We start from the raw sequence: 15,000 nt of genomic DNA, 5'->3' as shown, positions 1-15,000 counted from the left end.
ACCCCAAATCAATTCACGTTGCGCCAGGAAAAAAACTATATATATGAATTTTTCATTTATCTCACCACTCCACGGGTCATTGAATAGTCATATATACGTGATATTAAAAACATCTAAAAAATATATACGTAAATATCCATATATATTATATATATGAAGTTTTTGACATAGTAGTCATGAATATATTTCACCTCCCAGTGCAAAATCTGCGTATGTGCGTATTTTTTCATGAAGCAATATTTTATCCAACGAGTGTGCAGCAAATGCCATATTTTCCCTCTAGTGAGAAGCTGACTTTGCCGATTGGCGTTTCAGAAGCTATAGGTCATTTCATCTATATGTACAATATATATGTACATATGTAATAATTACATTATTATATAATTTACAAGATCTGTAAATATAAACCAATGACCTGGGGTCATGGCATTAGGAGGGTTCTACGTGACCAAAGCAGACCTAGATTACGCTATGCGCTGTCTGCAGTAGCCTGATCTAGCTCTAAGCTTTGTCAACATTTTTTATGTTATGATAACTTTGCACAACAACTTCCATGGGAAGCGGTTGACCTGTTAACCTACGCCGGAAACTTGTAACTTCCGAGCCGGCAGACTACGTATGTGTTTTTATATGAATTGCTGAGATAGCTAATGTTCCGCTATCGACGCGATGCTTTAGAATGGCAGTTCCACGCCAACGATCAAACATATCGGTCGTCCGACCGAGCTGCATCTCCTAGTATGGAGTTACAGAATAAAGTTGTTAACTTGTTCAACTAGCCTGTTTGAATCATCTCCTCTAGTCAAGAAAGAACCTCTCTACTAAGATATCCAAGGGAGATGAGAGGAACCAAACATTACTTACGGATGACAGCCGTAAGGAAAGAACAAAAAGTCTATCGCCAAGCGATAAGACATTAGAAGTGGTGGCAGCGTATAAACGAAGAACATAATTAACAAGACCCATATCAGCCGACCGAAGGTCTACATGAACTAACTTCCACCTTCAACATCAAACGAAACAGAGGAAACGGGATCTTCAATCAACGCAACAGTTTATGAAGACGCAACTATGTCCTTCATCGAGAGGAATACAAGCATTTAACACTGACGTTTGAGCAACTGTTGTCACTTATCTTCGAGAATCTACACCGGACGAGAGCAGCATTGAACATCAACGGAAAGAAGAAAACAAAAACACAGAGATCACCCGTTCACGAGCAAGGACGCAGAGTGGACAGCTATACGCAGTAGTGCAAGGACGGAGGCTGTGACGTCATCAATCTTGGACTTCCCAGAGCATGCGTGCACCGAGAGAAGACCGTGACGTCATCACGACTTCCGACGCGAGACGTCATCCCATGTCAACAATCCTTCGCAATATAATCTGGAGCTAAGTACCATTTTTATCTATTCAGGTCTTTTCCTCAGTGAAGTGTTGTTCATCAAGAGTCGATCGTCCAGTATTCTGGGGGTGAGTTGTTCGCCATATTAATCTTCCTTCATTCAGAACCTATCTTCAACTACGAAGGTTTCTCGCCCGCAGATTAATTTTTTTTCTTTTCTCGTTGTCATTAACCGTTTGTTCTTGCAGGAATTCTCCGTATAATATTTGATCATATTGTCTGTATTTTTTGTATCTTTTGGGGGATTTTCCATTATTATAAACACTTACTTATCAGTACATTGCTTATGCGTTTACGTAGTGGTCGAGTGTACTCTTATAGATATTTTGATAGGATTGCAAGGAATAGAAGTGATAAGAAAAAAGTGAAAGCCGAAATGGCAACCACTCCGGCTGGCAACCCCAACGTGGTGGACTCTCGTTAGCGCGAGCGGTCAGCGATTGTCCCTTTTCAAGGGTCGGGTCAATGGGTTCCTGCCTCAAAATGTTGAGGCATGGATTCATCTGTAGACGCTCATTTAAATGCAAAAAGCATCACAGACCCAGCAGTACAATTACAGGAGGCCAAGAGCTTCGTTGACTTTGCTAAAGGCGACGCAAGTGCGTATCTAAGGGGGTTTCTTTCCAAGAAGCGCTACATGGACGAGTTCAAATTAGATTACGTGGCCGTGTATGGGGGTGAAGAGGCTTTAGATGTAGTATTGGCATTGAGAAATATCCTTAACCAAGCCTCCATGACTCAGCTCAATGTTGTCGAGCGGGCGGCGCTAATTGCCGACCGGCTAAATGAATATCAGGATAGTTTAAGTAACTCCGGGTGGGTTGCGGGCTGCTAAAATCAAAGTGAAAGATTTTATCCGTTTGATCTACCTTACGTCTATCACTGTAATGTTGCCTGAAGCGTTAGTAATGGTGTTTTGATAAAAATTGCAGCCCGACAGTACGGAATTAGATGTGTATAAACAAATCAAAAAAACACATGTCTAAATGTACCGACCTAGATCCTTCGCTCATTCAAGTTTTTGCAAAAAATGAGAACAAGCCACAACAAGTAAATGTGGTACATAATAATAATCAAGTTGCAGGGATGGTTTGTTATAACTGTAAACGACCAGGTCACATGATTTCAGACTGTCGGACGCGTTTTTGTTCAATACACAATAGTTCAACTCATTCATATAACCGTTGCTACTCGAGGAATCAACAGCAAAATGCTACAAACACGCAACCAGTTGCTAGTGCAAATAAAAAGAAGGGTCCTCAGTACTATAAGAAGAAAAAAAACAACCAAACGGAAATTCTGCACAACAGCAGAACAAACAAATCGTGCTTCAGGTACCTCTGTTCCTGGGCCGTCTAGCCAGAACTCGCAAGGGCAAGCGAATTTTCAGGGTGTGTATAAACAAAACAAATACCACGTAGTTCACTCCAAGGGGGGAGAGGGCGTTGTTGGGTCATCAATATCAACATCTTTTGTATCAAAATAATCAGTTTAATCATTTATCAGATCATTGTGAGACAATTGATTTTTCCTATGAAACACACGGCCGAATCAAAAAAATCTGTGCAGGTTCCCGTAGATTTGCAACAAATTCATGCAATTATTAGTCAAAACGAGTTGCGACCAACCTTACATGCAGTAAATTTGGACCATAAGTCATTCACTTTGTTCTTTGATTCTGGTAGTCCACGTAATATAATGGATTTAAGGACTCATCATTTACTCTTTTCAAATTTCCCTATAGAAAAGTCCGGGAATAAGGCTCTCAGGCATTGGAATAATGAATTAAATGTTGTGGGCGTAACTCAGTACAGTACAAGGTCGGTAAGCGCACGTTAGCCGATACCTTTGTAGTTGTACAAAACATTAATATGTATCCCGCAGTAATTATCGGATACCCGTCTATGGGCACTCAAAATATTATCTTAGCACCTGCAAAACACGGCGTGTATATCAAAGGGAAATTCTATAGGTCTTCTAATACCCTAAAATCAGTTTTAGATAATAAAGAGACAGGCAGAGTTGTCACTTACATTACGGAACCAATCACCTGTCTCATGAACCAAGAAATAATACAGGCAACCCAACAGAACTCTCGCTCACCCGTAATATCAGCTTGCACGCAAACTCTCGAGCCTAACGTAACTTCAAATATATTAGTGCGTGTAAAAAGAACCTTGCCAGGATCTGAAACATTAATCCTTTCCGAAACTCTGCACCACGGATTATCCGTCACACAAGCCGTTTATACAGTCGGCTCACAACAACAATGTAATATCGAAGTCTGTAATCATTTGAATACCACTTTAGTAATCCACAAAAATCAACATATCTTGGATGCCGAAGTTTAAAATAAACATCGCATTCTTACCGTAGCTGAGATAAATCACGCCTCAATCAGTCGCGGATGAAACCCTTTTGCAATCTATAAAGAATAAAATCAATCAGGACATTCAAGAAGAAGAAATTCAGCAGAAATTTTTGAATCTGTTAACTAAATATCATGATGTTTTTTCACTACGGATGGAACCTTAGGAAAAACGGATGTCCTCGAGCATCAAATCAGGCTCAAGGACAAACAGAAAGTAATCTATGTACCTTCGTACCGACTTCCTATGAAATTTCAGAATGAGATAACAGAGGAAGTAGGTAAAATGTTAAAGGAAGGCGTCATTAGGAAATCAAACAGCCCTTATAATTTTCCGTTAATAGTAGTACCGAAAAAAGATCGAACTTGGCGGATATGCGTAGATTTTTGGTTTCGTCGTTTAAACGAAGAAACAATCCCTGACAGATTCCCAGTACCATGTACCGATGATATCCTATCTTTACTAGGCCAGAATAAATACTTCACAAGCCTAGACTTACTAAAGGATTTCATCAGATTCCGATGGAACAAGAAAGCATCCCATACACTGCCTTCAGCACAGCCAGGGACATTATGAATTTTTGCGTATGCCTTTTGGTTTACGTTGTGCTCCTATAACTTTTACTCGTATGATAAACGTCGTGTTTGGAGACTTGTTGGGAGATATCCTACATGCCTACATGGATGACTTAGTAATCTTTTCCAACACATTAGAAGAGCATTTACGTAAATTGGAGTTAGTGTTACAAAGATTAAGGCAGCATAATTTAAGGTAAAGATAAGTAAGTGTGAATTTTTTAAAACAGAAACTAGTCTATCTAGGTTTCACGGTTTCTAGTGAAGGTCTTAAAGTCGTACACGATAAGGTGTCGGCTATCCGTAACTTTCCGATACCTACTAACGTCAAGGGAATACAGCAATTTTTAGGATGCAGCGGTTACTATCGCCGCTTCATCCGCAACTACTCAATCATAGCCGCTCCCCTAACCGATCTTATAAAAAAGGGCGTAGATTTTCGTATGGTCTGAAAGTCATCAACAGGCGTTCGATAAATTGAAAGATGAACTGTGTAGTTCTCCTATCTTGAAATTTCCTGACTTCGGTAAGGAATTTTTCATAGCAACAGACGCCTCAGACCTAGGAGTAGGTGGGGTATTGCTTCAACAATATGATAGACAGTTTTTCCCTATAGCTTTTTATTCACGTAAACTGAGACCTTCGAAAGTAAATATGCAGTAATAGACAAGGAAGGGCTCGCTATTGTTAATTCACTCGTGCACTTTAAATTCATAATATACGGTTATCCCGTCAAGGTTCTCACTGATCATAAGCCCCTAACCGACTTCTTTTTAAAGGCTTTAGTCACAGCCCCAAGCGAACTCGGTGCACATGATCATTCAGGACTTTGGCGCGAGGATCGGGTATTTACCTGGGAAAGCAATATCATTGCTGACGCATTAATCACGCAACCCCTCTTCATCTTGTACCGAGCCATTAGCTGAATTAATAGATATCTCAACCTCCATGCCCTGCGTTGTTAAAACTATATACGAACAGGAAGATCTGGGCTGGAGTGCTGAACTATTACAGACGGAACAAAGAAAAGATCCGCAATGAGAAAAAATCATCATTGCGTTAAACGGAAATCCGAGGAAAAAGAATACCTAAAGTATAAGCAGCAGAATTATATCCTACAGGACAAATATCCTGTGTAGATCCGTGACGAGGAAAACCCGCAACACACCGCAGTTGAATAACAACCAGGTGGTGGTGCCTATCTCACTCATACCCACTGTCTTAAAGTGGTTGCATGAAAATCCACTGCATGGACACCCGGGTTATACCTTGATGTCACAGAAAGCCAAATCCTTATTTTATTGGCATACGATGCTTAGAGATATAAAAAGACATAGCAAATTGTCGCACTTGTCAAGAATACAAAGGGCACACGAAGACACCTGTCAGCCTAGGGGCTTACCCCGTGCCAAATCAACCCTTTGAAAGAGTACATTTAGATTTATTAACAGGATTTTACGAGTCAGACAGAGGAAATAAGCACCTCCTAGTAATTATAGACGTTTTGACTCGATATACAGAACTTATAGCGCTTAAAACAAAAACCGCGGTCGAGTGCGCTAGGAAGTTTTACGAGTGCTACATTTGTAAACATGGAATTCCACACATCATTATCTCAGACTCGGGCGGGGAGTTCAATAATCATTTCCTTAACTCTTGTGCGAATTCCTTAGTATAAAGAAAATCATACCATGATCTATCACCCAGAGTCTAATGGGCTAGTGGAAAGGGCAAATCGTAAGGTTTTAAACATTTTAAGGTCACCCTAGGGGGGGCAGATCCCAACTGGGACATTGCCATACCTGCGGTACTAAGCACCACTTATCACTCGTATCATGTGTCTATTGTGTCTTACCGCCACGAGGCACTGTACGGTCATCCCGGCTCCGGCCCAACGCCTTTCCACATCTTAAAGCCTACAACTAATTTATCAAATCCTCTAAAGGATGTTTATGGATGCAAGCATAAGTCGATATAATATAATTCGTAAGAATTTAGAAGAAGCACAGATCATAATGAAAAAAAAAATCATGATAAAATAGCTAAGCCAACTAGAACATATGCCGTGGGCGATCAGGTATACATACAAGTATACGTACGTAGAGGTTTAAATTATAAACTGACACCTAAGTTTGAAGGCCCGTTTAAATTTAACATTTTAGAAAATTTAACGGCCAATAGAGTTAGGGTTCAAAATGTATCCAAACCCACTGATGTGAGAATAGTCCCATTGGCACATATCAGAATCTAAAGAAGGGTAGATGGAGTGAGGGAAAAAATGGTTGTATTTATGAAACTTGTATAATAAATTATATATATATATATTAATCATATTGTATGTAAACCTATTCTTTTGTACGCGGAGTTATTACATCTGTTTTACTCATTGCAGGTTTTCAAAATGAATCTGTTATTGTTAGGAGTGATATTGTGTATTCAGACATCTTGTTGTATGGAAAGAGAGCGCTAGGACTAAAGACATAGAATTTAATCATGGCTCGATTATCGAGAGAATCGATGATGTATTCATCGTGTCAAGTAATATGTTATCGAAGTAGATATGCATGCTATTTTCTTACCTGAAGATGACGTCCTTAACTTAAAGAATGACCTGATGAGGTTTGGTATTTCCCTTAAGGAAAGAAAGCATGAACGTAATTTTTCATGCTAACTCAGAGATTTCACTAGCTCAAACATTTAAGCGTCGCGGAAATGTTGTCTTATGACATACAAAATAAAACCGCCGAGGCAGAAAGAAGAGCTCGCTCGTGACCTGCTGATGTGGTCTGTGCGGCACAATACTCTTGAACGCCGCAAACCCGCTTATTCTAGCTGGACTAAACATCTTAGGATCAGTTGCGAATCTAGGCTTAGGAATCTCAAATCGCCTCAAGATAAATAATCAAAATAAAAGAATTGAGTTTTTGCAACACAAAACGGAACTGGCCTTATCAGAACTTCGCAGCCAGTTATCTTCGATCAATCAAATAATGAATATCGTTAATGAACATTCAAATAATATCGATCAGGTCATGGAAGTTCAACATTTGCTGGCTACTTTAGCTTACTATAGTTCGAAAATAGATCATATCCGTGTGAAAATATCACATTTTATTGAAAAGTCAAAAGATTACAGTAGAAGCAATTATTACGTTAGCAACAAAGGGTGTGTTATCTCTCACCTCATGCCTATTAAAGATCTGACGTTAACTTTGGAAAAACGGACGGGAGAAGCTAGGTTATATTCCTTTATTAGATGCCCATAAAGTAGAATTCTATTATAGCCTAATATCAGTCAGCGTTGAAAATTATAGAATTATGATCACAATTCCTTTTGATTCTTCCGATGCTTGGCAATCATACAAATAGCACCGTTTCCTACTTTTATGACGAATAACTCAAATCCAGTAATATCCAATTTAACGGGGAGGGGCATGTACTGATTCTTCTGATAAGAAATCATTTACAGTCATTAGAGACTTAGATAAACTCACTCACTGTTCAGAAGCCATGAATAATAAAATTTGTACAGCTGACTCTTTTGAATTCTATCCTATATCAACGGATTCATGTGAGTTAGACATAGTGCTAAACGGCTCTCTCTCTCATACAAGCGAAGGTTGTCTGGGGAAACTTTATCCCTTTTACGGTAATAAATTCAATTACAGGATGAATAATGGTTCCTGGATCCGTTATGATAAGGCCGGATCGACGTCGTGTGTCCGGACACATCCACCGCCCATGCCCCTATCTTCGTAGCAGCCGATGGTTTGTACGGGACATCTACAAACTATACCGTCAGAGGGGTCAACACGATAATACGTGAGAAGGCGTATTTCGCGAACTACACGTGGGCTACCACAATCATCCCATCACTACCTCTCCCATACAACGCGCGAGTAGCTCATCGTCTGACGCAACTGGCTGAGATGAACCCACGCGTCATCGACTTATGCAGGTGGAGAAAATCTCGCTACTACATTCTGCTAGCCGTGTTCAGCGTGACGGCCATATTGGTTATCGACCGTCAACATCTTTGCTTGGCGTAGGCTAAGGCGTAAACAGAAGGATCTCCAAGGGAACGTACTGGCCCGTCTAGATGACGTACCCGTTAAACTCAAGTCGTTTGCGTTTAGGGCCGCCTGAACCTGGCCACTTCAGTTCGTGCTAGGGAATTGTCTGGAATTGTGTTGTGTGTGAAAAGCGGTCCGTATGCTGGCAAAATGTAGGACAAGAAAGACTCACGCCTTTGCATTTGAACAGTTAAAGTATCTCCAGGGCACCTAATAAATCATTATAGCCCAATATTATACATTAATATATTCCTAAGGTATTTTTCGGGCACCTAATAAAATATCAGCCCTATATATGAATTTCTGCAGAATTACATTGTTATACCATTGTACAATTATATTTATCTATTACAAAGAGTGTCAAGTACTCTTTAACAATTATCCATGATCATGCTATAATCATTATTTAGTAACATTATTCTTAATCAGGTTACCTGTTATCATATTAATCATGTATACATGTTTTGATTTTTAACCTTTTATTATTTTTGGGTGGGTACATAATCATTATTATTACCAAACATGGATCTATATTTTCCATGCATTTATCTTTGTTTATGAATATGTCAACAAGGGTATGTAACAGAACCTTTTTATGCATTTAATCACTTAGTATGTTGCGAGCACGCTCCTATGGACAATGTTTAAAGTAATTTTTTTTTGTGTATTCAAGGCTTGAATAGGTAGCAGTCCGAGCCTAATGTAATAATTACATTATTATATAATTTACAAGATCTGTAAATATAAACAACAATGACCTGGGGTCATGGCATTAGGAGGTTCTACGTGACCAAAGCAGACCTAGATTACGCTATGCGCTGTCTGCAGTAGCCTGATCTAGCTCTAAGCTTTGTCAACATTTTTATGTTATGATAACTTTGCACAACAACTTCCATGGGAAGCGGTTGACCTGTTAACCTACGCCGGAAACTTGTAACTTCCGAGCCGGCAGACTACGTATGTGTTTTTAATGAATTGCTGAGATAGCTAATGTTCCGCTATCGACGCGATGCTTTAGAATGGCAGTTCCACGCCAACGATCAAACATATCGGTCGTCCGACCGAGCTGCATCATCCTAGTATGGAGTTACAGAATAAAGTTGTTAACTTGTTCAACTAGCCTGTTTGAATCATCTCCTCTAGTCAAGAAAGAACCTCTCTACTAAGATATCCAAGGGAGATGAGAGGAACCAAACATTACTTACGGATGACAGCCGTAAGGAAAGAACAAAAAGTCTATCGCCAAGCGATAAGACATTAGACATATAGATGTATGTATGTATGTATATATACATATATAAACATGTATATACATATGTATATAAAGAGGGTTAGTTATGATTATAGATACATAGATATCTATATAATAATAATGTTATAATAAAAAACAATAATATCATTAATATTATCATTATCATAATTATATATATATATATATATATATATATACTATATATATATATATATATATTACTATATATATATATATATATATATATATATAGTATGTATGTATGTATAGAGCTAGTTGTTTTATAGATATATACTAGATATTTATATAATAATAACAATTAAATAATAATAATAATAATAATAATAATAATAATAATAATAATAATAATAATAATAATAAATATAATAATAATAATAATAATAATAATAACTGTCTTATTATTATTTTATTATTATTATTATTATATCATTACTTTATTATTATTATTATTATTATTATTATTATTATTATTATTATTATTATTATTGTACTTAGGAAGCAGACCCTCTCTCAAGCATACTTTATTAAAAGTAATGGCTACTTCAGCAGCATTACACTTGTAGAGATTCTTCTCTATTTTGCGAATAGCGGCTTTTTCAGTGCTACTTAAACAGGCTAGTAGAGCGCCTATAGAGGTCATGGTAAAATACAGGGTCAAAATAGGTGTATATATTTGAATTTTACAGATAAACTATGATACCATAGTCATCAAAGTCATTAACGATTTTTTTTTCTCTCTCTCTCTCTCTCTCTCTCTCTCTCTCTCTTTCTTAAAGCGAGCTTTCGTCTGGAGCTGCCAGACATCCTCGGGCTGGGAAGCTGAGGGTGAGCTGATCTTGGTGCGGTGTCCGTCTCCCTTATATCTGTGGTTGACAGCAGGGGGTCTGCCCCATGCTTGTCTCCTATTGGCTGGCGGCGGTGAGTCTTGTTTTTCATTGGCTGCCTGAGCCAGGTCTCAAGCCACTTTCTTCGGGCTCGAAGAAAGTGGCTTGAGACCTGGCTCAGGCAGCCAATGAAAACAAGACTCACCGCCGCAGCCAATAGGAGACAAGCATGGGGCAGACCCCCTGCTGTCAACCACAGATATAAGGAGGACGGACACCGCACCAAGATCAGTCCACCCTCAGCTTCCCAGCCCGAGGATGTCTGGCAGCTCCAGACGAAAGCTCGCTTTAAGAAAGAGAGAGAGAGAAAAGAGAGAGAGTGAGAGAGAGAGAAAATCGTTAATGACTTTGATGACTATGGTATCATAGTTTATCTGTAAAATCAAATATATACACCTATTTTGACCCTGTATTTTACCATGACCTCTATAGGCGCTCTACTAGCCTGTTTAAGTAGCACTGAAAAAGCCGCTATTCGCAAAATAGAGAAGAATCTCTACAAGTGTAATGCTGCTGAAGTAGCCATTACTTTTAATAAAGTATATTATTATTATTATTATTATTATTATTATTATTATTATTATTATTATTATTATTATTATTATTATTATTATTATTATTATTATTATTCCACACCCAAACAATAAAACCTTTACCAGCAACCTAAAACCACTCGATGAAAATATAACATTAAAATCAAACTACATTTCAAGCACCCGTTCCAAACTGGGAATCACTTGATCGAAATAAAAACTCACTTGAATTTTTCATTTGCCCGTAATGAGCTATTGTGTCCACCGACGCCCCAGCTGGGGTATGGGAGATTATGAGGGGTAGGAAGTCCTATAAAAAAATAAAGAGGAAAAATGTTAAATCGTGTTTAATTCATTGGTAGAAAGTTGTTGAAAAAAATTTAATGTTGAAATATGTTAAATATATTATTTCGCTATGGGAGATGATGAGGGGTATAAAGTCCTATAAAAAGTAAAGAGGAAAAATGTTAAATCGTGTTAAATTCATTGGTAGAATATTGTTGAAAAAATGTAATGTTGAAATACGTTAAATATATTACTTCGTTATGAGAGAGGATGAGAGGTTGAAAGTCCTATAGAAAAAATAAAGCGGAAAAATATTAAATCATGTTAAATTCATTGGTAGAAAAATCTTTAGAAAAATTTAAATGTGAAAATATGTTAAATATATTACTTCGCTACGGAAGAAGACGAGAGGTAGAAAGTCCAACAAAAAGAGGAAAGGTGTTAAATCATGTTAAATTCATTGCTAAAAAAATATGTAAAAATTATGTTAAATTTATCGATAAAAAGTGATGTTAAAATACAAAGATAAATGTTACAGTATGTTAAATTCATTGATAAAAAGCATTGAAAAATGAAAAAGCTAAATGTTAAAACACGTTAAATTCACTGATACAATAAGAAGAAATGTGTTGTCTATTCAGTTACGATAAATAGTTAGGGTGTATCTTAGTTTATCATTAGTTATTTAATGCAAAACGCTCTCTCTCTCTCTCTCTCTCTCTCTCTCTCTCTCTCTCTCTCTCTCTCTCTGCAATCTTACGTTAGCGCAAACTGGGGTGCTTGCCCAAAATTGCACGTGATAAGACGCCGCTATTTCCAGCAACAGGGGATTCCATTTTTGAATCTCTTCTCTCTCTCTCTCTCTCTCTCTCTCTCTCTCTCTCTCTCTCCTCTCTCTCTCTTTCTCAAAATGAGGAAATACATATCCAAGGAATAAGTCAAATCAGGGAAATCAAAACATAATTTTTCGGGGAAAAAAACAAATATTATTATTATTATTATTATTATTATTATTATTAAATTTTTTTAAAAAATTATTATTCATTTTATTATTAATTATTATTATTATTATTTATTATTATTATTATTATTGTAATTATTATTATTATTAATCATTTTCTTAGACTAGTTATTATTTAAGTTAGAGCTTTATTTATAATTTAATTAGAATTATATTAGTTATGATTATTAAGCTATCATTATTATCATTATAAATTCATCATTATTCATTTACAAAGAGATATCCATTTTATTATTATTATTGTTATTATCTGTTAAGAAGAATGGCAGAATTTTAGGCCCACTCTTTTTAGCAGCACATTTCCCTTAAAAGAGTCCTTTTCCAACAAAATATTAATTATTATTATGATTATTAGTAATTATGATTATTAATTGATTATTAATTATTATTTATTATTATTATTTTCCTTACAACCCTCGTTTCTTCAGGAACAAAACGAATGTTTCTGAGTAACTAGCTTAATATTTATATTTGGGAATTTTTAAAAAAATTATAAATGCTGAAGGTAATCCAATTTATTAGAACAGGATATTCAAGGTCCAGGTGCAAGCAGGGGGTCGTCGCCAGTGACTGGTATTATTCCGGCACTGACGACGACCTCTGCTTACCAAAATATTATTATTATTTTATATTATTATTATTATTATTATTATTATTTATTAATATTATTATTATACCCTCACCTTATGGGTTTCATCGGCATCCGGGCCGCAGAGCCAGAAAGAGAAACAGTGGTAGACAGATCTGGGAGTAGTTGCTGTGTAGCGTCCGCAGAAAAGTTCCTCGGCCAGGTTAGGTCATGAGGTTCGTCGGAGGGGAAAACCGCCCCTCCCGGACCCCCAGCAACTGGGAGGACGACCTGGAAATCACGAGGGCAGGCAAGTTGTGGTTGTGGTTTATTAATTATTGGTTTAGTTTTTTATTTATTTTTATTTTTTTTTTCTATTTTATTTTTTTTTTTTTTGCTCTTATCACAGTCCTCCAATTCGGAACTGGGTGGTATTTATAGTGTGGGGTTCCGGGAGGGTTGCATCCTAGCCATCCCTTAGGAGTCCATCACTTTCTACTATGTGTGACCGTTTTCTAGGATCACAACTCTTCTGGCATGGAGATACTGGAGCTACTTCAGCCTTCTAGTTTTTCTAGATTCCTTTTCAGGGATCTGGGATTTGGCCCTAGTGCTTCTATGATTATAGGGTATGATTTCCAACTGGCATAATCCCATATCCTTCTTATTTCTATTTTCTCAGGATTCTTGATACTTATCCATTTTTTCCCTCTCTTTCTCTTCAACTCTGGGTTGTCCCATGTTTGTAGACATCAATGAGTGATACTTTTCTTCTGACTTTGTCAATTAAACGTCAACGTCTGGTCTGTTTGCCACGTATCACCCTATTCTGTGCAAGTGCCGGGCATTCGCTCGCTATGTGGTTTTATGCTTTCATTTTTCGTATTAGCCACTTTCTACCAATATCGGAGAAATCGGTTATTTCCGTCTATCCGTTTCTTGGAAAACATATCTGATGGTTTTTCTTAGGGGCCTGGCCTCTTGTGCCGCTGTTATACATTCCTTCCTTGTTTCCTTCTTTGAGCTCTCCCCTCTGTAGCCATGCCAATTATTGTCATCGGCTGGCTAGTTCTTTAGTCTGGTCTTCATGTATTGTCCCGTGCCCATTGGTTTGTTGTGCCAGTCCTTCTGTTCTGTCTGGTCATTTCTCCTGTCTCTGTTCTTATTTCTGGGTCTTCGTTCTACTTTTTGTTATTAGTCCTTCTTCCTTATTATTATTATTGATTACTTTATTATTATTATTTAGTTATTATTATTATTTATTATTCTTATTATTTAGTTATTATTATTATTTGTATCACTTTTCCTTGTTAATTATTAGTTTCCTTATTATTACTATGTAAACACCTTTTGTTGCTTCACCTCTTATTATCATTTATTATAATTTAATTCGTTATTTTTATTTTTATTTTTTGTTTATTTTTTTTTGTTCTTCACAGTCCTCCAATTTGATCTGGGTGGTATTTATAGTGTGGGGTTGGGTCCGGGTTGCATTCCTGCCTCCTTAGGAGTCCATCACTTTTGCTAACTATGTTGCGCCACGTTTCTAGGGTATCACCTTCTCTTTGCATGGAGTCCTGGAGCTAACTTCAGCCTCGTATGTTTTTCCAGATTCCCTTTTCAGGGATCGGGTGGGATCGTGCCTAGTGCTCCTAATGATTTATTGGTACAATTCCACCTGGGGCAGAGCTCCATATCCTTATTTTCTATTTTTCCAAGATTCGTGATACTTGATCCATTTTTGTTTTTTCCCATACTCTTTCTCTTTCAACTCTGGGTGCCCATGGGTATTGGCGACATTCAATGAGTGATACCTTTCTTTCTTGACGTTTGTCAACTAGCAAACGTCACGTCTGGTCTCTTTGCACGTATCACCCTAATCCGTTTTCTGATACCACAGTCCAAGGATCTGCTTTGCCTAATCGTTTTCTATCATTACCATCAGGTTGGTGCCTAGTACCCACTTTATTTAACTGGGTAAAGGGGGTCAGGTAGCTTGATGTTTTTTGCACAG

At 37.3% G+C, this 15,000-nt stretch overlaps 1 protein-coding gene across 1 annotated transcript in view; it reads right to left on the bottom strand.

Moving 5' to 3' along the window:
- The window catches only part of LOC135209358 (uncharacterized), a 68,177-nt gene that overhangs the window by 3,740 nt on the left and 49,437 nt on the right, over positions 1–15,000 (bottom strand). Inside the window, 3 exon segments of the mRNA XM_064242056.1 lie at positions 11,338–11,422; positions 11,786–11,789; positions 13,102–13,277. Coding sequence (XP_064098126.1) covers positions 11,338–11,422; positions 11,786–11,789; positions 13,102–13,277 — 265 coding nt within the window.

Source organism: Macrobrachium nipponense, chromosome 37, assembly GCF_015104395.2.
Source record: "Macrobrachium nipponense isolate FS-2020 chromosome 37, ASM1510439v2, whole genome shotgun sequence".
Classification (NCBI taxonomy): domain Eukaryota; kingdom Metazoa; phylum Arthropoda; class Malacostraca; order Decapoda; family Palaemonidae; genus Macrobrachium; species Macrobrachium nipponense.
The sequence above is the reverse complement of the archived record's forward strand: the minus strand, read 5'-3'. Positions and strand labels throughout refer to the sequence as shown.